The sequence below is a fragment of the Parus major genome, chromosome 4, assembly GCF_001522545.3.
Source record: "Parus major isolate Abel chromosome 4, Parus_major1.1, whole genome shotgun sequence".
NCBI classification, from domain to species: domain Eukaryota; kingdom Metazoa; phylum Chordata; class Aves; order Passeriformes; family Paridae; genus Parus; species Parus major.
The window spans coordinates 11,590,973-11,611,621 of record NC_031771.1 but is presented as its reverse complement, the minus strand read 5'-3'; the positions used below and the strand labels follow the sequence as shown (position 1 = coordinate 11,611,621).

The window sequence follows — 20,649 nt, the reverse complement described above, 5'->3', positions numbered from 1 at the left end:
GTACGTAACTTATAGTGGTTACAGCTACTTTACAATAAGAAGTGTGGTGTGTGCTATTGTGTTGCTTTATAATTTACAAATGTGTTGAAATAGTTTTCTTCAATATTGTTAAAATAGTGGGTAATTTTTTCTTTTCCTGATACCCTACAAGGTAAGTGAAACGAGCAGAACTGTGGAAAAAATGTGAACATTTCTCCATGAAATAACTATTTGGAAAAATATTTTCTGTTGCCTTTTTTTATTATTTTTATTTTTATTTTTTCTTCTTTTCTTCTTTTGGTTTTCTCCCTTGGGGCTGCTGGTGGATAGGTTAAACTGGATGGAGGTTTAAGTTCATTCTGTCTTTTATGCCTTGATTTAGGGGCATGTAAGAAGGTACAAAGTACTTGCATAACTCTCTTGTTCAAGACAAATGATGAGCTTTCATGGGTTAGCAGCATGTCTCCCCATAGTGGGATCTGCCCTGAAACATACCTGGGAAAGAATTAAAGTTCCCTGAATCTGTGGAGACTTTGCAGCTTTGCTGACCCTTGTACACAGCCTTTGTAAGATGTGTAGTCAGTAGAGTGCTTTGTGGTAATTACTACCAATGAGAAAGACTTGTGTCTATTAATTTTGTTTTGGAGAGTATTCAAGAAAGAAAATAAATCAGTTTTCAATTAATATGTCTTATCCTGGGGTTCCAAAAATATATTCAGGTGAGGTATTACCTTCCAGGAACCCAGAAATCCACTTGATTTGCCCATTACATTTCAAGCAGTCGTTGATGATTTTCTGTTTACTGATTCTGAACTTAACATCAACTTCATTTTAAAAACAAAACAAGCAAACAACTCCAAAACAAAAAAAATCTCTAAAGGACCTTATGCTGATGTCTGCTGAGCTAAACAAATGGAGGGCCAGGAGAGCATTCAATTGCTTGTCTCAAAAGAGTTTGGACAAATAGTTGTATGATGAAGAAAATCCATCTCTCAAGCTGCAGAATTTTCTACCTGTACATTTTCTTGAAAACAGTTTTTACTTGGTTTTTTTACTTTAATGATAACACATCAAAAGCAAGTTATATTCAGCAGGAGAAAACAGGACAGATGCTTCTTCAGAGACGGTGCTTGTATGCCATGTTTTTATCTCTTTTAATCATAATGGGTGTGAGGTTGGCGTGGGTGGAAAGAGAGGACAGTCTAGTGTGGGTGGAAACTGAGAATAGTCTTGTCATGTCACAGCAGAAGTAGTCTGGTATTCAGAGAGAGAAGAGCATAACAGAGATATTGAACATAAACTTGTCAATGGCTGGATAATTTTTTTTTCAGTTATGTTCCATTTTATAAAGCCAAGAAGGGAATTATTTGCTCTGAATGAATAGAAGCACAGAAATCAGTGTGTTGGTTAAAATGCATGTGATTCAGCATTGCCTTACAAGAGATCTGCTGTGCTTTACCTGGTAGGAAATGCTGAGGCATCAGGATATGCATCCCATCTCTCTCAATGCTGGTTGGATGTGCACCTGTGTTTTGTCTTGGAGAGAGCATTTTGAGATTCTCTTTGGAGTTTTTCATTTATTATTCTCTACTGAGAATAATAGAACAGGGTAGATGTTTATGGAAACATCAAAGAGCTGCTTGCTCCACTAGTAAAGGCTCTGTGCATGTTTTTGTGTTCCAGTAGTTGGTTGTACCTTCTGAGGGGATGTGATGGGTGAAGCTTGCCGGAGCAGTGTTTGTCTTGAGCTTAGAGCTCCCGGAGCCGCCAATCTGAGCTGCAGAGAGAGATGGCAGCATTGAGCTGCGTGTCCAGGCCAGCTGCTCCTTAGGCAGAAGTACATGGTGAGGAGGGAGTAGAAAACCTTTCTAAGTGACAAAAACCCCTCTGTCATTACCTTGAATTTACAGTGTCACTCGTATGGCTGTCTCTGTGCCATGGGTTTTGGTGTAAGAGGTTGTATTTGCAGCTATATTGCGAGTCTGTGTCAGCCTCACGTACAGTGCCTGTCACAAAGTAAACTTGCCTGCTTTGTACCTTGCTTGCAATAGTATAAATTGCCATCTTGCTTGCAGTACCTTATATTTCTAAGCATGTTTCACAAACTGTGTGCCTGTGCCAAATTCTGGTATCAGGCAGCCAAACATCTTGAGATAATGTAAATATGAAGGAAGTTGTGCTGCAGGGCTTTACCGCTCCAGGTTGCCAATAGCGGTTGAGCCGGCAGACACGGCGTCGGAACCCTTCAGCATTTCAGGCTGTGGTGAGCTATTCCTTGCAGTGAGTCATCCTGTCAATTGTGTTCCGTAAATGCCAGGCAATACCAGTGCTGGATGTGCTGCAGATCTGAAATGTGCAGATTAAATCAGAAATAGGACTGTTTCAAACCAGGTTTGTATATTTTAAATAAAACATCATTTGAAAGTATGGTTAAAGGTATCATCAAAAACTGTGTTGAAATATTAATGCCTCTTTGCACTCCTTGATGGCTGCTAGCAATTAGCTGTGCTTTTTTCAGGTTGATGAATTTGAAACCGATCAATTATCTGATAATTTCTATCACAGACTCATGATTATTGCTGGAGGATTGTCATAGTTTCAATACTGCGATTTTTCAGAGATTTCTGCATTATCACATCTCTTTTAATACTGAGCAGCAGGTTTTGTGGTTTGACCTTGATTATTTCTAAGCCTGTAAATGTACGTTTGGGGTCAGCACAGTTGGTTCCCCCCACTTTTAATGTTAGAAGCACAGGAAGTCACAAATCAACTTCTGAGATAAGCAAAAGCTGAGTGTGACAGTATTTTTTCAGCTTTTTAGCATCTTGCATATGATGCAGAAGGCTTGTTCTGTGTTACTAAAAGTAGTGGAAGACATTGTATAAAAAAAGTGTGATGCATTTTGGCAAAGCTTGGTGTTAGTTTGGTACCAGAATTTTCCTGGACACGTCTGAGAAGTTTGAAGCAAAAAGTGTTTGCTGCTCTCAGGACAGATTTGTAGTGCTTTCTTGTTTGGAGTGTATCAAGGACTATATTATTGAGGTTTTTTTAGTCTCTCCAAGTGGTGCATAGCATGCTATCATACTTGTTCTAAGGATTGCTTATTTGGTTGTGTTGATAACTTTGTATTTTGAGAAGAACAGTGTTGTGGCCCCATAGCTGGGTTTTTTTTCTGTTTTGTTCTTTTGTGCTCAGCTAGACTGTGAGCATACTCCTGAGATGTGTGTTTTGATGAGTGCAGATAAAATAAAGGCGATTTGGCTTATTCTGTTGATTTGAGCCAGCTCTGAAACTGGCATCTAGCTTAAGGCTCAGCACCATTCTAGCAGTGCCTGCATCCTGGGGAGGAAAAAGGGCTATTTTGGCCCAGGTGGAGCAAGCAAGGGAAGGAGCAGCTGCAGCCCTAGCCTGGCAGCTCCCTGCTGGGACAGAGGAAGGAGCAATGCTGGCAGGGAGGAGTTCAGCAGGCTCAAGAATGTGAGATGGCCGAGGAGGCTGCAGACTGTTTGAGGAAGAGGAAGGCGTCAGAGAGGAGAGAAAAGATGCAGCAAGGCTAAGCAGCAGGAGGAGGAGGAGGAGGTAGAAAATGCCAAGTTCTCTCTACCATATTGAGAATTATTGCTGTGTATTATGGCTCTGTCTGACAGTAATTCATTAAAAGGCTAATGATTTTTACATACTTCATCTAATATTTATTTGGGAAGAAACTTTTTCTCATATGACTGGTTTTAATTTTCCTTCTCTGTGTTGGAACAGCTTGGTATTGAAGCTGGGAATTCTTCACAATTCTTCCTTTGTTGAAGGATATTTTGAATAAGAATACCACATAATCTGTTATTTGAAAATATTTCTTTGGAGTAGAAACACAGGTATTTTGTGGCATTTCTACTCTTCCAGGCCAGTGTGATTATGAAGGTAGATTGTGTTTGTAGATGTCTGCTAATTATGAGGCCTCTCAAACATCTGTGTACTGTAGAATTTAACCTCCCACTATCTGGGCTGTGAAACAATGCAGCATACAAGGACTATATTTTGCCCTTTTTCTTCCTTGCCCCTTCTCTCCCTCCTGTTTTTCTTCAATTTATATTCACAATTTTACTTCCCTGGGGATAAAACTGGATAATGTAATGGAAAGCAAATTAGGGGAAAAAAGGGGTAGAGAAGTGAATGTATGTGAGATGATGGAAGGGCACAGAGAAATGGCAGGAAAGTGGTCCAGTGTCCATATACAATGGGAGTAGGGGACTGAAAATACTGTGCTGGTTATGGTTCTTCTGTTCATCTCAAGCTAAACTGTTCAATAGCTTTTGGTGGGGCCTCTGAATGTAACTCCTATGTGGACCACAGTGGTTTGGAATGAGGCCTTGTATCTTAAATGGAAAGCATTTATAAACTTGAAAAAGTACTGGTTTTGAGGACTGGGAATCGGCTGAAGTTTTTCTTCATCCAAAGTGTTTTAGTCACTATATATTGGGGGGGAAAAAAGAAATGTTAAAGTTATTGAAGAAATCTCAATTTAGCATTTGTTGTTTCAGTTCTTGCATTATTAGAATGTGGCTGTTGATACACCCAAAATGCAATTTAAAAATTTTGAAATTAGACAGTGGTTTATTTATTTATTTTCAAGGAAAGCTTTGTCCCCGTTTGCTTTGCTTGTCAGTTTCAGAAGTGGAATTTAGGTACATGAAATCTTTATCAAAATATAACATGAACTTACCTTAAAAACAGAGTAACAAAAGGATTCTTGTAATACTTAATTTATAATGTTGTTCTCAAGACTGTTAATACTATGTAGTCTCTCTGTCTTGGAAAAAAATTTGTTGCCTGGGGCAAAAATTTCAATGATAAATTTGACTGTGGTTGATCTCATGCTTTTTTTTTTTTTTTTTTCCTTCATAATAGGTATAAATGACCAAGGATTGTACAGAGTTGTGGGGGTGAGTTCAAAGGTCCAGAGACTTCTGAGTTTGTTGATGGGTATGCCTCTATTTTACAAATATTTTTTCAGTATTTTGTTTCATGTTGTTTTGCTGTCAACATTTAGTTTCTAAAGCACCTGCCAGTAGTTTGCTCTAGTCCATGCAAATAATCACCACATCATTGTAAGTTTCCCTACTTTAGAAAGACCTGGATTAGTTGGCATGAATAAATTAAGAGCTGCTATCAGACATGTAGGAGCAAAGAATGTGCTTTTGTGCAAGGTTGATGGAAGTGGGATTAAAACAGCCTAAGTTGAAGGGTCTGATCAGAAAATTCAAAATACCAAAGTCAGGAAAGCTTGAAGCTGGTTGCTTCACTGTTTGAAGTTTCCAGCTTCCTTCTCCCTTGTCTGGAATGTACAACTGTACATGCCCATGTGTCTTTAGTTAATTGCTCTGCAAAATAAGACAATTAGTCTAAGCCTACTGTTAAAGTGCTATTTGGTTTAAGAGGAGGGATATGATATATGTATTAATAATAACTGTGTGTCAAGGCAGAAGACAGATGGAGAAAGGATTTGGTTTTGTAAACTTAAACATCTTAGGCTCTTTTATACCCAGTTAGCTAAAATAATTTGCAGAAACTTTTTTCTCCCTTTTCTTTCTGGAAATTTTAATGCATCTTTAATTCCAGTGGCTGGAGTTCTCTTGCCACTCTGCTGTCCCTGGGGAAGGGAAAATGAGAGAAATATTGGCACCTGGATGAGATCCCTTGTCTGCATGATATCTCTCACCAAAGTAGAAGCCATGACTGCAAAATGTGCCGTGTTCCCCCATTTCTTGTCCTGAGCACTGACAGTACATGCAGTCAGACAAGACCACTGGGATTAGTTCATTTTTATAGAGCTTCCAAACCTGTCACTTGACAGCAAAGGTCTGATTCTCAGGGATTCATTGGTATGCAAAGAAGCTTGTTTGCAGTTTGCACCAGGCTCTTCTCCAGAACCATGCATGCTCCATCTGTGCTGATAACACAGTGTTCTTTGGCACTGCAAACTGAAGGAAGCCAGAAAGTGAATTCATTTCATTACCCCAGACATTATGTGAATGACAAAGCGCTTTTATATTATATGCTGCTGTCAGTTCAGTGCCACCTGTAAGACTTTTTCTTTTCCTTCCTTTATTTTTTTCAAACAGCCTGTCTCCTCAGAAATGATAAGACATCTTGAGACATGAGGACCTGCATGTCATATCAATCTGTCATAATGACCTTGCTAAATATTAATTTATGATGTCTTACTTTAATCAATATTAACAGCACCCTGAAGTACTCCATTAGTAAACCTTTAAATATTATAGAAAAAAGGCTCTTCTTGGAAACAGGAACTGGGTTTAATAAAAATGACTGATCTATAACAGATTTTCATAATTGTTTATCTGTGTTGGAGTTAGCCTCGGTAAGCAATAACCATCTTTAGCCATTGACCATGGGGAAAATGACGTGCTGTCACTCAGAGAGCCTTGATTAAATGCATTTGATATCACAAGATGCTTTTCAGTTTCATTCTTGCTGGCTTAGCTTGGGTGTGCAGGTCTGGCAGACAGATTTTCCTTGCTGCCATTACTGGTATCCAAATGGAATAGACTCAGGTTGCCAGTGGTTCAGTAGCAGCTGGAAGAGTTTACTGGGGATTCCAGCATCTGCTTTTAGTTACTTTTTAAAATCAGGAACATTTTTTGTCATTTCCAAGTTTCATGTATTTATTTGACTTAGGAAGAATGCAGTGGTACCGAGATGAGGCAAAATACTGAACAGAAAAAAGTTAGGGTGCAAGCAGGTGCTCTTTTCTGATGATTTGTTGAAAGTGGTCCTATCTCTGCTCTTCATCTATCTGTCCTCAGAGGAGAACAAAGAGGGTTCCTTTTTGATATACAGTGATACAGAGAATTTAAAATGACTGATTAATCTTTAATCCTTTGTCTCTGGGCATACTCTTAGATACCCTTTCATATGAAAGATTTTTCAGAATTGTAAAAAACTCATATTAACTTTCTGTATTTTAAAATGTTTGATAAGATTTCAAAGTATTTTAGGCTACCTATTGCTGACCATGAAGTTCACAGTTGGAAAGGCCTGATATGAGAAAAGTCTTCCAAAAAGTCTTCATGGTAACCAGGGCGTAATTTTTTTTTTGTAGTTTTGTCTCTTTTTCAGAATATTTTCTTTAGAATTTTAGAAAGTAGACTGAGAGTCAAGAGAGTATGAGAAGACCGACATATGCTTTTCTAGTACTATGAATGCATAGATTTTCATCAGTAATGCAAAAATCTAGTGGAGCTAAGTCTCTGCAAAATAAGGCTTAGCAATCAAATATACAATTCTACTTAAAAAAGGGGGTATTTTACAATTAAAAGTCCATGAAGTTACCTGTAGCTATTCTATTATATACCTGTATACCTGTAGGTATTCTATTTTGCAGCAACGATCTAGTTTAAATTTAGAGGGAGGCATCTGGTGTGGAAAGCACTCTTTATCTTTTAAGGGAAAATGTTAAACTAACCAGATATCTCATTGTAAATAGGGATAGAGAGCTAGAGCTTCCAATATTATGGCAATGTGTTACAAGCACTGCAGTGTGAGTTGTCAGCCATCAGGAGTCCGAGTTCTGGAAATACATCAGGGCCCAGTTCCTGTTTCATTGATAATCTGCGTTATAGATCTGACGTGGCTCATTTCCTACACGCTGTTATATAGATTTTGTACAAGCCACTGCATAGATCAGCTTTCAGATGGACCAGTGCCTGTGGGAAGGGACTGCTGAGGACTTGCTCTTTCTGCTGATGAGCTCAGGTTTGATTTCTGAAGCTGTCTGGTGTGAAAAATACCAGGTATTACATGTAGCAGGAAGCCGTCAGGTAGTTCTGCCTTCCCAAAAGTAGCAGGTTTCAAAACAATTCCATGGAATTCCTTGTTCTTTTATATACAGTGGATGACAGTATACATGGACATCTATGTGGGCATATTGCATAGGAAAGCAGAGAGAGTCTCCTCCTAACCAACTTCAGTGACCTGGACAGTTTTTATAAACTCTGGATCCCTTATTGTCAGAAAGATTTGCATAAAATTTAGAACTGATCTGTCAAAAGCTGTTCCTAAAACATGCACAGTTAGTTTTACAGGCATAAAGTTGCCCTTCAGTGCACAGTGGCTGTTACTTGAAAAAGTAGCATGAAAAAAGCTAGAGTAATTTTTATTAAAATCTTCCAGTTTTTACTGAAATGGGATGTTCAAGTAGAGGGGAAAAATGGAGCAGCAATAGTGAAATCGGTTGGGTGGTAGGTACATTTATACACAGCAATGTAAAGCAAATGCCAAACCAAAAATGAAGAAAATGTCTTTAAATCTTGATGGCTTCTACAATCAAACCAGGTGTTTGTAGCTTTTTTTTCCTCCAAGAGATAATGAAATGTTTCAACAATAACTTCTATTTTTTATTTTAAGAGGCTTGCTTTGGAATTCAGACGCCTGTTGTTTTCTTCCCAAAATTCATCAACAAAATTCAATGAACAGAGTGCTTACTTTGAATGTAAAGGAGCTTGATGATTATGAAGCAGCTATTTAAAAACTGAATCTTACATAGTGGTTTAGTAACAAAACCCCCATAGATTTTGTAGCTTCTGATGTGATGGCAGTTTTTATTTAATTAATTCAGGATACAAATTTTCTTCTTGAAAAAGAGAATTTGAACATGGAAACAGCTAGCATGCTAAAAAGAGAAAAAAGCTTATATCTAAGACAATCCTGAGTATTTTGGGTGGTGGCTGGCTAGTAGCAGTTTGCTAGAAAATGTTATCTGACCTGTATTTTAAAATGAGATTTAAATAATTGATATAATGAGGGAGAATATTCAGTTACAGAAATAATTGCTTGGCACAGCTTTTAGAACAAAATTATTTAGTCCCAGTAAAAGGACTGCACCTTTAATCAGGGATCCTAATTTGATTTTTTAAATGTGTCTGTCGTTTGTCTGACAAGCCAAGTAACAAATGAGTTCTGAATTGTATGAACGGGTCTACACGTAATCTGTGTCAGCCACTGTAGTGATGGACGGAAAGATGTGGCAGTAAATAATAGCAGGAAAGTCAGCAAACACATTGGGTTAGGCTGGCCATATGCATGTGGCTTGCTTTTTTGTGTTGGCTAGCTATGGCTTCATGTTTTGAGGCCAAAAAGCATTTTTTTGATTGCAAAACATTCCAGCTGGTTTTGATCTGTCAATCAGACAAACCTTTTGGTTTGGTCTGTCTTGTTCTGAGGCTCTACCAACTAACTTTGAGAAGGTGGGAGTTCTGTGGACCTGACAAATGGTCAAGCAAACAATTATTTCTTGTCTGGTGGATAAAACTGATCAAGTAAGGCAAACATTCAGCAAAGACTCCTTTTCCTGCTTTGGAAACACCTCTTAAATGTTTTCACACAATGCAGAGGGTCATGCTGTACTTTGTTCTCATCAACAGTTTACAAGCAAAACTATGGAAAGAATCTATCACTTTAAATAAGAAAGAAAAGAGTAAAATTCTTCTTAGAGGGTCTTTTTTTCCCTAAACTGTTTTTGTACATCTTTCTGTGTACATCTCTCTGTTTAATCAGAGGTGTGAAAATTTCAATTGTAGTGATCTGTTTACATGATTGTGATTTTTAATCCTTCATTAAAGGAAAAAAATCAGCAGTAAATAGTATTTAAAAAATATATGAAAATGGAATTTATAAACAGATTTGGATTTTTTGTCTTCTTCACCCAATAATGATAAAAAGGATGTTGCTTCCGTGTTTATGTGAGCAAACACGTGTTGTTGGAAGTCAATGTGTTGCTGTTCGTGCAGCTCACACTGATTTAGCATTCCCTTTTTTCATGTCCCTTTTCTCTTTCTGGTTATTTCCTAGATTCAAAAACCTGCAATGAAGTTGACCTGGAAAACTCTGTAGATTGGGAGGTGAAGACAATTACTAGTGCTATGAAGCAGTATCTGCGGTAAGGCTGTCTCTTCTTTATTTGGTTATTTAGACTATAAATCCTTATTTTAGTTCTTGTACACAGTGTGTTAGGCTTCTATAGTTAGTTTTACTAGGTTTTGGAATAGGAGCTCATTTTATACAAATACCATGCTTGTTATTTGTTTTGGGGAAAGCAAAATACTTTAGCAACCTTAATACTCGTGTTCATATGAGACGGGCCCCCAAACATTTTGGTGTTAGACACAGAAGCATTTCCCTGATGGTTCAGAAACCTGAAGTGTTATTAAACTTACTGAGAGTCATTACTGAAAGTTAGCTAAGATTGTTAAAATTTCTTTCCTTTTTGTATTTGTGTGGTGGAATAAAAAGGGAGAAGGCTGTGAAATTTTTAATATTTTCCTCTTTTCCTTCTGACCCTTGCTCTGCTGTTCTGTGTGCAATAGTAATAGTATTTTGAGTGTTAAATTTTTTAAATAAGAATTAAAAATATTCAAATTGCTTTGCCAGTTCCTGATAAAGCTATTTTACTAAATTGCCTAAGTACATAAAATGTTGCACTTTTGTGTATCTCTTGTAGTGGAGCACAGTGTACTTTCAATGTGCTTTTTATTAAACAGAATATTATTACAACCACTGTCAATGAATGCTGCAGAAATATTGTAAGGATACAACTCTTACAGAGCATAGAAAAGAAAAAATAAAAAAGAAGCGCACACAATGAAGTATTTCTCCCCTACAGTATTTCCCATCTGAGTGTTTACTCCAGTGTTTCATGAGCATCAGTAAAGTCAATATAATAAATGGTTTTAACTCTGGTATTGGTGGTGGTTGTTAGGACTTTAGTGTCTTTCCAGTAAGGCATTGACTTGTCATTCTTAGCATTTAAAAAGTGCTAATGAATAATGAATTGCACATACTTGTGTACAATCTTGGTGTTGAAGCTGGAAAGGTATCTTACGATAGAGGCATCACTTCAGCTCATGGAAGGTGAATGGATACATATAGTCTTATTTTCCTGATAATACCAAGCTTTCCTTTTGTTCTAGAAATCATTGAATTCAGGGGGCTTTGTAAAAAAGGTTGCTTCCAGTGTGAGGATTATGCTACTGAATGTTAAAAAGGTTTCCTGCATAGAGTAAATGCAGCTAGAAGAAAATACAGTTAAATTTATGATGTCATCCCTGTTTTACAGAAGCCTTCCAGAGCCACTGATGACGTACGAGTTGCATGGAGAATTCATCCTTCCTGCCAGTAAATACATGACTGTAGTTCAAATAGAAATCTTTTGCTGTTGTGACCTCAGAAGCGCTCTGCAAATGCAATTTCAGAAAAATGCTTCATCCCAGCAAAAATACAGGCACAAGAAATAATAAATGATTTAAAAATATGTTTTAATCGCTATTTAGTTCTAGTGTGTGTCACATATAATGTGACTGCCTAGCACAGTTTTTACTTTTATGGAAAAACTCTTGGATAGCCAGTGTAAACATGTATTCTTATTATCTTAATTGTATAATGATAAACATCTACTTAATCTGTGAATTTTTATTTTTTTTTTTTTTCCTTCCATTTATAAAGAGTAAGAAGCTTAGCAGAAGAAAGTACACTAATTTGAGCTCATTTGAGTCCTTAAAGCACAGCTGCCCGACCCTTGTTTTCAGTCCCTTGCTAGCTCTGTGTGCAGGCTGGCTTGAATGTTCTTCATGTATTAGAAGAAAGGAAAGAGCAGGCCAGATAACTCTGTGGCAGTTCAAATACAGACTTGGAGAAGACACAACAGCATTTGTAGCTCAGTTGTGTGGTATCTAGTGTATACAGAATTTTTTTGGAAGAGGATAGACGGGAAACTGTGTAAGAAAATTTTTGGCAAAGTATCAAACAGATATTTAGCTGATTTTCTTTCCAGCCTGTAGCACTTCTGGCAAACTGTGGAAAGCAAAATTAAAATAAACTTTGAGACAATTGCTTTATCATCTTCAGATTGCTATAATGACTTTCCAGGACTGCAGAATGTGTTTTCTTCTGGTCCTTAATTCAAAATGAGAATTGCCATGCTAGCAGGCAAGCGCTTAAACAAAATTCGACATCCTTACCTACATAGTGAGTCTTCATGTTTGTATTGGAAAATGTTAAAATAATTTCTCTCCTTCTGAAGTTTTGCCAGCAGTTTCTCACTTCATTTTTCTTTATTTTATAATCTCTTTCAGTAAAGGAATTCAGTTGAAGTTAGATGTTTGAGACAGTACAGTGTTCAAAAGTAGTAAACAGCTCAGTAAAGGAGTTGATTCTGAGGAGGGAAATTCAATTAACATTGCAGATCTGAGTTATATACTCAAAAATAGGTAGTCTGTGTTGTTTCCTATGTTGGCTATAAAAAAACAACACTGGAAATAGCATGGAGTATCCTTTTCCCTGAAACTATTGGAGGTGGAGCCAAAATTAAAAGGTTTTCCTTCAATTTTGTCCTCTTTATGTGTATCAGTATAGATTGAAACTGTATGAACTTTCACTGTATCTTGTAATTAAATTGTTTAGCTATTCTTTAATTAGAATTTGTGATTTCACATATACATAAAATACTGTCACTTTAAAGAAGGGCTGTTTTTTCTATGTGAATTTGGAGTAGCTCACCAGAAGTTAAACATTTTGCTTTTTGGTAGCCTTTTTTCTTGCAATCTGTGCAGGGGTGTTCACTGCAAAAGAATAAAATACAGCCCTAAAATCTAGAGCAATATGCAAAGAAAATAAATAATCTGAAGCAATATGCACTGAAGAAATATGGTGGTATTTTATAGGAAATACACTTAGCAATCAAAGTTGCTGTAGAGAAAAATGGGACCTGATCAGTAGTCCTCATGTCAAAACTTCTTGCATTCAGAATAAATGGTAAAACTTTCTCATTCTGTATTTTATAGTAAGTATTACTATAGGAAACAGAAATACTTCCATTCCTCTTATTATAACCACTACAGAGATGTAATTTTGTGATTTAATGCTACTTGAAGAAGTTGGAAGATGGTTTATTTTCATCTTTTACAGGTTCTTGTTTTCATCTGTGTACAATGAAAGCTGTAGGGGCCCAAATTATTCAATTTCACATGCAACAGAGAAAAAAAAAAAACCCAAAACTCTTTGCCTCTCTTTGCTTTATTTTTGTACTGTACTAGAGATGCCATTGTTATTCAGGATCTTTGTCATAGTATTCTCAGTAGGTTTTTCTGCATCTTTATTCTTCGGTGTCTTCAGAGGTCATTAGGTTTTCTAAGCATTTGGATCTGCATGCAGTTTCCAATGCAAGGTAGCATAAATGCAGCATCATTAAGTGCACAGTACCAACAAAACTGAATTCTAATCATGAGGACAATCAGTTAATGATGCTGAAGTGGAAAGCAGTGCAGTTCCTCTCTGTGGTGCCCGATAACATTGCTGCTCACCTTGCTGTGTATTTGTAAGCAGATGAGTCCAGTGCAGCAAAACAATAACTGCATCTGTCAGTCGCTAAAAATAGATGAACAAAGGCATCCTTTTGCAGGTGGATTGAAAGATAGGTTCTTAGAATAAGTAAATAAGTTGATAATTCTGGAACAATATTACTTGTGAAAACAAGCACATATGTTCCATGTTGCTATGTTTAGAGATATATAACTGGTCAAGTGAAGTGTGTGCAGTATGTTTCCATGCAGGAGTGGGAGAAGGTTTGTGTTTATGTGGATCTGGTTTAAGTTTTTTTTTTGAGATATTTATTTCTATATCCCATAGAAAGTGGGAGTCCTGAATCTCGAGTCAGTGCTGTTCACTTCTTGGTCCACAAACTCCCAGAAAAGAACAAGGAGATGCTGGAAATTTTGGTGAAACATTTAGCGAAGTGAGTGCTATGACCTGCTTTTCTACCTTGTCAGAATTCTTGTCTTTACCTTTCTTTAGCTACAGAGAGCTTTAGTGAAGTGTGGCTGGAGCTGAAGCCCGTTTTGATGCTGTCATCCTCAACCCCAAGCACCAAACGTGCAAAAGCAGACAAGACGTTTGACTCACGCTGTGCATATTTTGGCGGGAAAGACAGAAATCTAAGACGTTAATGAAGCCATAGAAGTATTTACTTTAGCAGTCCTGCCAGCAGCTGAGGGTTTGATTGAAGTGAGAAAGGGAACATTATACTTTCTTTTCACAAATTCTGGCAGAGGGAATACTGGAGATCTGTTAGCAAATTTAAGTTGGTTTCGCACTTGCCCTGGTCCAAGGCTAAGTGCATTTTATATATCTAAGTTCAGTAAGAGACTGGTTTTGTTTTTAAGTTGCCAGTGGAAGAATGTCTTTTCAATTTTCCAGAATTTAGTAAGGCTTTATTTGACAAAACCTTGCACAAAACAGACTTCTAAAACATAGATTAAGGAAATGTAATGTTGTCATTTGTAGACTGCAGTTTTGAACAGTAATGGAAATTTTTCATAACCCAATTCCTGTTTTTTCCTTCAATTCTTTTCAAAAAGTGTTTCAAAGCATGCCAAGAGGAATCTAATGACTGTGGCAAACCTAGGGGTAGTATTTGGACCAACCTTAATGAGGCCACAGGAAGAAACTGTAGCAGCCATCATGGACCTGAAGTTTCAGAATATTGTTGTTGAAATCCTGATAGAAAATCATGAAAAGGTAAGTTTTGCTACGTTTTCATGTTTCTGAGCATTGTTTGAAACAACCTGCTAGCTTTAATGGGGTTAAGCATGGAATGAGGCATGACATTAAACTAATAGTTTAATTCTAAAGAATATTCTCTATAGACTGTAGCTTTTGGTTATTTATCCTTGATAATCATTCCTGTTCATAGGTAAACTGACATTTTGAAATGCATTTTTCCTGGCAGTAGTAGTGGTTCTGTGTGTATAGTACACCAGTAGATTTGGATTATGATATTTATGTTTGCTTTTTTTCTGAGCAAAAATTATACAGAACTGGAAAAGAGAAAGCCCAGGCTCAGTTTCTAGCTCTTCCACCGAGTTCTTTGACCAGGGTCTGAATTCAGTGTTTTTTGTCTTCGTTTTATCTCAGAATTCCCAGAGCAAAAAAAAAAAAAGACTTTACTGTACTCTAAATTTTATGTGTAAAAAACATAATGAGAGAGCCAGGTATTAACACTTCCTTTGTTTTCAGCTGAATGTGTGTTATTTTAAGCCTTTGTATTTGAGGTAGTACTGAAAATAGAAGTTGTTGTTGCTGCTGTTACTAAAGTGCTTCACATGTACAAAGTGCTGTCCAGGATATCCCTGCATGTAATCTGGGATCTGAAATTAAAAATAAAAATAGTAAAAAAGTTCCTTACTTTTCTCCTTATTTGGGTACTCCTTTGGGAGTCCCTTGTGTCTAAGCTGACTTCTGTAACTGGATGTTTAAGGTACTGGGAGATGGACAGCATCTCCCTAACTCTTACTGTCAAAAAAAGGTGCTTTGGAAAAATCCGGAATGTGCTTTTTCCTCTCTCCTTTCTTGAGCACTCAGAGCATTGAAATGGTTATTTCCTTTAAAGGTTAACAGTGCTGAAACTGGCTATTTAAGTCAAGTGTTATCTACTCTAAATAATACATGTCTCAGGTTTTTGTGACAATGTAATTACCCTCCCTCCCTGATTGATACAGGCTGGACAAAGCTGCTGTTGGCATAGCTGTGTCCACATGGTGGGTTTTGTTGGCTTAGTTGACTTAGGGTGTAATGCTGTCCTCACACGCACACTGAGCAGATATGGTATTGTTCTGCTGGAAAAATACTGGGCTGCACATGTGGCTCAAGTTCCAAGCAATAAATATTCCAAGAGCTGTAAGCCACGGTATTAATTTTGGATCTTAGAAATGAAAGTAAACCTTGCAGTTGAGCTCATGATTTTAAAGCTATTGAGGTGACCACACGAATTAAAGCTGAGAGAGAGCAAGCAGAGCCAGGGTGTTTTAATAACATGTGGAGGTTGAGTTGTGTTTATTCAAATCACCACAGATGAGCACCATCGTATTCTTATGCCAGCTCAGTCACATGTCTCTAAAACTGGACATCAGTTTTACATTTGAAACATTAGTGGCCTTTCTTGCTCCTCTGAAAATGGGGAGAAGTAAGGAATGGAAAGTACATCAATATAATACTGCATCATTTTCCATAATTCCTCAGTTTTATGCCTTCTTTAGAACTAGAAGGGTATAATTTTTTATTAAGGTATTTCTGTCATTTCACTGCCATTTCTAACAGTGAACTTGCCATCAGTGGTCTGCCTGCAGCAACCTCTCCCACACTAGAGCTGCTTCCAAATGTAAGGCAGCCCCAAGTGTGACCTCTGTGTGTTCATAACAAAGGCAGTGGAGAGGTGTGTTGAGGCATTCCAAAAATTTTATTGTCAAACTGAGTATGCTGCTATTACAAGTGACCTTTCTTTGTTTAGGGCAGATCAAGGACCCACTTTTAAAGGCAAGCAAGGTTGTGGCCAGTCTAATGTTTTTGTATTGTTATTTTATATTTTTCTGCATTTTAGACTTACTGAGAGTCTTGCATTAGATATTTTTATTTATAGCCATAGTGAAGTCCTAGGAAAAGTCACTGGCTTGTGGGTTAAAATATTTAAAAATATTTTGTTCAGCCACTACTCCAACTCTGCTAACTTTTGGCAGCTTCTGCTGATAGGAGCCAAGTTTGGAATTGTAGTAGTGTGACGGAGTCAAGATGGAGCTGCACTGACCCTTCACACTCTGTTCATATGTAATTTCCAGCTCTGGTACTCTCCAGAGAGGCATTTCTTTTCCCCCGTAGCAAAGGAAATGACCAACAAACTCTCCAACTGTAGAAGCAGTAGCCATCAGTGTTTCTGGTACAAATACAATAACCTGGTAGGCAAAATGGGAAAAAATGGTTAGGATTCCTCAAATATTTCAAAATTCCACCAATTCCCATGTCTTTTGTGGCTTTATTGAATGAGAATCACTGTTCATTTTTAGGAGACATAATTGGGTTACTAGCTTTGAAATACTAATGCAGTCATTTCAGTATCACCACTTTTCTGGGCTCAAATTAGAGAATTTGTGTGCAATTAATGTGTGGAAACCTGAACACAATGACTTACCCTAAGATGAGGGTATCATGCTTAGTGAATAAGATGGGTTTGTTTGTTTTTGGGTTTTTTTAAGCTTTGTTGATATGTACATTTATTTCCTGCTGGTCAGAAACAAGTCAGTACCACTTCCCCCTTGTTTATGGGCTGTGTACGTACATCTAATCCATGTCTGTGAACCAATTACAGTGTGTTGAGGAGGGGATGTTTTGCAAAATGCTGAGACTGGAACACCAGACAGTACAGCCTGATGTGTTGCTTAAGTGGCTTTAGAATTACACAATAAGTAAGAGTAGGAAGGGATAGAGGAGCATCAGAGACCAAATTGTTTAGCTTTTTTCAGTTCTAGACAAGTCTCTACTAGTAGAGTATTTCACAGTGCCCACTCAGAAGGTGAGCTGTATAAGTAGATCTCTGCTTTGAAAGAAAAAGACAAAAAGTAGGCCCAAGCTGAGATATTTTACTCAGGACCCTCAGGACCGCCTGCTGTGGAAGCAAGGACAATCCAGAGGATAATTAGAGCCATAAAATATCTTGCTATGCTTCTGTCCTATGGCTATAGGGGAAGGATAGCCAGATTTTGTGTCCTGTATCTCTCCCTTCACCAAAGAAGCATCAAGAAATTAACGTTTGTGTCTCATCATTAAGTTTATTTTGCTTTGAGGTAACAAGCTCAGGAGCTGACTGCAGCTGTGCTTGTACAGTGCCTGGAACAATCTTGGCCTTTAGGTAATCTTCTAATGAAGCGTCTTAGTCAACTTGGCCCAGAAAGAAAGGTTTTGATTTCTCTTCGCTGTCTCCTCCAAATGAGTTTCAAGTCTTTCAATTAATTTTTTTCTTCCAGTGGGCTTAATAGATTTGAAATCTTGGACATTTCAGCTCTTCTGGTCTTTTCTCTGACTTGTGGTGAGGAAGAAGTGTGGTCCATGCCATGGCAGCATGAGGAGCTTGCAGATGTTTATCTTTCTGTTTGTTAAAATGTTTTGGCATGTTGTTGGAGTGAATGTCACTATTCAAAGGGGTTATTTATTTGCCATTTAGAGATGCCTCAGTGGTAATGCGAGCCATTTTGGTTTCTCAATTCCCTGAACATTATTTTAAGAAGGAAAAAAAAAAGGCACCAGGATAAAAAAAGCCTAAGAAATGTAAGAAGATGAGGGAGGAGGTTGGAATAAAAATCTCAGTGGGACTGGAATATTTAAACCAGTGTATGGGGGAGGAAAGAATAGTGAGTACAAATAGCAAGATTATAAAAACAGAAAGATGAAAATTACAATGAAAGAAAATTAGAAGGAAAAAAGCAAGGGGCTAGACAGAAGTTCCTCCTGGAGACTGGAAGACCAGAATCTGAGGAAAGGGAACAGGCTTTGTAAAAGATACCCTTTTCTTAAATTCAAACCACCTATGGGCAAAATTATCTCTAAGACAATCATGCTGAAAAGCTCAGTAGTTGTTATATATAGGACAGATACCTTTTTTTATCATTCTTTCTATAATGGGGTGAGATTTTACATATTTTAGACAAAAAGTCTTTGGGTTAGCTTTGATTTGTTCAAAACAGTTTTAAGGGGAATTTTTTTAATGAAATACTGTTTTTTTTGTACTTTGGGGACTTTCATGATTTCTTTTTTAAACTAAAAAGGGAAGAGAAGAATTTAATACTACTGAGCTCTTAAGCCAACATCAGCCTCATGTAGTAATCCTTGAAAAATCTTGTCTTAAAACGTATTACAGTGCATAATACATGCAATATTCGTGAGACAGAAGGAATGGAAGCGGGTGAAGTCAGTTGTTTGTTTTAGAGCATGAAGCAGCGGTCTCCCCTTGGCAATCCAGCTCTTCTATTGCAGGTAAATGCTTTAGGGTGGAATGCCATGCAACCATGTAAATTTAAGACTGTGTTTTGGCAGCAGAGCAGATCTTTTGAAGGCCCACTGAAGGGACACATGAGAAGTACTAAAGTGGGTTTGTTGCAGTTTTCCTGTTGCTTTGCCTTTGGCTGCAGAGGAGGACCAAGAGGCAATGCAGTGTAATTATGGTGGTTTGCTGTGGTACAGCAATTTGAAACCTCCACAAGCTGAATGTTTCTCAAGTCAACAAATGTTGGACTTGGAGGGGGGAAAAAATGACACTAAAACATCTCCATTAGCACTGAGTTTGTGGTAAAAACAGGTGAGGGTATTCAGGAGGGTATTCAGCACGTAACTAATAAGAAGTGTCATTTAAACTGCTCCTGAACTTTATTCTAATTGCATTCATTAATCATTAGCTGAGTCTCAAGCAGAAGGGGCAACAGACACAACAAAGAAATTCTGGTAGGAGTCAGAGCAGCTCTTTCGTTCTACTGTAGTGTGAGTGAGTCTTTAAACCCTTTCTCTGCCCTGTGGATAGCATAAAGCCCTTCTGTATGAGACACATGTGATGGTAATTTGACTGCAATTTTTTTCTGTTAAAAAGACTCCAGTTTTCTAAATGTGGTCTATGCATAGTAAGAAGACTGAATATCAAATCTCTGCTCACATTTATGACTGCAGTTGATAATATTGGAAGCAGTCTGGATCAATACCTGGATTAGTATGCTGCTAGACTGGTCTAAGAGAAGCAAAACATGCACTGTGAGAAAAGAGATTATATTAATTAAAAAAATCAAAACAAAAGCTGTGATTTCAGGGGTGGAAGAGACCTGCTGAGATGCTGTACTACAAATACATGGCAGTACACAGATTTCTGACTTCTTGATTTGCCTACCTTATTTATAGTTAATTTGGGGAAACTTCCCTCTACTTCATACAAAATTTCGAAGTGATAGATATCTTCTGCTGCCCACAAGCAATGTTCCTAAGTAAAGAGAAAGGACGATAAAGGAGTAGAATTCAGCTGACTAATATTTGCTTCTTGGTCTTGATGGTCAGGGTCCTGTGCTTGCATGTGTGGAGGAGGCAGCAAGGGAGAAATCCTTATGGAGACTGCTAAAATGGATGTTCTTAAATAAAATCTTGCTAGTAAAAGAAAATACTCTGTAAAATATTGCAAGTGGCATGAAGAGGGGGAAAAGTTGTTACGCTTCTTAAAAGTTTAAAAAGTAAATTCTTATGGAGAAACTGCGTGGCATCATGTTTTTTGTATGTACTCTTCAGAATTCTAGTAAGCTTTTGCCTTACCAGAAGGGCTAGTGTATTTGAAACCATTAGACAGATTTTTGTATTAAAAATATGTGGCAGTCAGCTGACAATACTTTTTATTTCCAATATTTTCAAGTGCATGCTACTTGCACTAATAAACCATCAATATTTTATTTGGACATACAGTAGAACAGTCAGTGTGTTCTTTGCTTCCGAAGAGCCTATGGTCATAATGCAAGGTAAAAAATGTATTTTAACAAAGACAATGAGCAGAAAATACTTGAAAAAGCAGTGATGGTATAAATCCTTGTGAAGGCAGCAAGGATATCTGTGAAAAAGAAAATCCTGGCGAGGCTGTGTAGTTGGCTATGGTTGGAACCGTGTCATTTGCAATGATCTTGAAGATCTCATGATTTAATTCTGATGCTTTGCTTGATGACAGTGTGGTGGGGGTCAAATGTGGGGTTTTATCCTCAATTAATTATAACAACTGTTCATAAAATCTGCAGTAAAACAGATATGTATATATATGGT

At 37.4% G+C, this 20,649-nt stretch overlaps 1 protein-coding gene across 3 annotated transcripts in view; it reads left to right on the top strand.

The window, feature by feature from the left end:
• Positions 1–20,649, top strand: part of ARHGAP10 (Rho GTPase activating protein 10) — a 138,250-nt gene that overhangs the window by 75,451 nt on the left and 42,150 nt on the right. For all 3 annotated transcript variants that reach the window (XR_001520941.2, XM_033513966.1, XM_015624190.3), the window contains 5 exons: positions 4,882–4,956; positions 9,844–9,931; positions 11,108–11,166; positions 13,675–13,780; positions 14,403–14,562. Coding sequence is in view for 2 of the 3 variants with exons in the window: in XM_033513966.1 (XP_033369857.1) it covers positions 4,882–4,956; positions 9,844–9,931; positions 11,108–11,166; positions 13,675–13,780; positions 14,403–14,562 (488 nt within the window). In the remaining variant the exon portion in view is untranslated. The remainder of the gene's footprint in view (positions 1–4,881; positions 4,957–9,843; positions 9,932–11,107; positions 11,167–13,674; positions 13,781–14,402; positions 14,563–20,649) is intronic.